At 64.3% G+C, this 1,239-nt stretch overlaps 1 protein-coding gene across 1 annotated transcript; it reads right to left on the bottom strand.

Annotated features, from left to right (window-relative positions):
* Window positions 1-227: 227 nt before the first annotated feature.
* Window positions 228-1,100, bottom strand: EMIHUDRAFT_259110 (hypothetical protein; the record flags this gene model as incomplete). The annotated part of the gene is made up of 4 exons (XM_005758400.1): window positions 228-238; window positions 429-680; window positions 757-867; window positions 1,094-1,100. 4 exons carry the CDS (start codon window positions 1,098-1,100, stop codon window positions 228-230), a joined length of 381 nt encoding a protein of 126 aa, XP_005758457.1.
* Between the last annotated feature and the right edge of the window lie 139 nt (window positions 1,101-1,239).

Here is a 1,239-nt window from a genome sequence, read left to right as displayed (position 1 = left end):
CAAAAGAACAGGAATACGCGGCGTACTCGAGGTGTGAGGTGGCATAGGTTGCAGCGAGAATCGGCGAGGGACTGCGAAGAGAGATAGGAAGGGGCAGACGCCCAAGGGTGGGCGACGGCTAGCATCACACTCCTCTCCTTCAAATCCCTCCCTCCCTGTGTGCATAGCGGGTCAGCAAGCCCTAAAACGGCGGGAGGGGTAGGGCTATATCGGAAGAGCTAGAGGGCTCAGCCACCCCCTACACGACACAGGCTGTGGGTGGTGCGGGTGGGTTTTGGCTTTTGCGTGGGTGATCACAGTCGTCCGTCCGCTTTAAGATGCTATCACATGCATGAATGAAATATAAACAGGTTCTGTCACCTGAGTGGTCTCATCTCTCTCAGATGTCATCTCGCTCGACGTGTGAAGTTTCGCGCGAGATAGTCGACTCCGCCCGAATCGCCCGCTGGCGTGGAGCTTGCACAGGTCGCGCACGGCGCCCGGAACCCACGGCACCGAAAAGTTGCGCAGCTGGCCTATGCTCGGCTCGAGCGGCACCCCGGGGTCGTTGCAGGCGGAGAGCGACGTGCAGAGCCGCCACGAGGCGGAGCGCTGTTGCGCCCACGGCGACGCGCGGCAGGAAAGCCGCGGCGGGACGTGGCTAGCTGTGGCCGCCTGCTCCGCGAACCACGAGAGCGTGCCTCGCCGAGAAGCGGCGTGAGAGCGGCCACGCGTAGTACTCTAGGAAACGCGACACCTCGACGGCATGGCGATGACTCCGCCCGCCGCCCTCCGTCTCAGCCCCCGCGGCCACCCCGCCGTCCCCGGACGGCGAAACCTCTGCCAGAACCATGCCGGAAGCGCTGCCCGACGGGCCGCCCGCCTCTCCTGGCGACGGCGTGGCCCTGAGCGGCGCTGCTGCAGCCCTGAGCGCAGCCGGCACGTGCGGTGTGGATATGGCAGGATCGTCCCGGATGCTCTAAAGAGAGGCTGATACCGGTACGACAGAAGCAAGACAGGCCGTGTGGGGTGTGGGTGTCACGAGGACAGACGTCCACGAAGACGGTGGACGGACGCAAACTCCTTATCCAATTCACACTCACGGCTGTCCTACTGGTCATATAGAAGTCGGCCGTCCGCGAGCCCCCAGCTCGCCGACGGCGAGAGAGATGCCACGAGGGGTCGCGGTGGCGTCCATCGCCAGGCTCCCTAGCTCAACCGACGACCCTTCGGGATCGACGGCCGATCGTCATGTGCTCA

This window comes from Emiliania huxleyi, assembly GCF_000372725.1.
Source record: "Emiliania huxleyi CCMP1516 unplaced genomic scaffold EMIHUscaffold_8663, whole genome shotgun sequence".
In the NCBI taxonomy this organism is placed as follows: Eukaryota; Haptophyta; order Isochrysidales; family Noelaerhabdaceae; genus Emiliania; species Emiliania huxleyi.
This window is presented reverse-complemented; position numbering and strand designations above follow the sequence as displayed.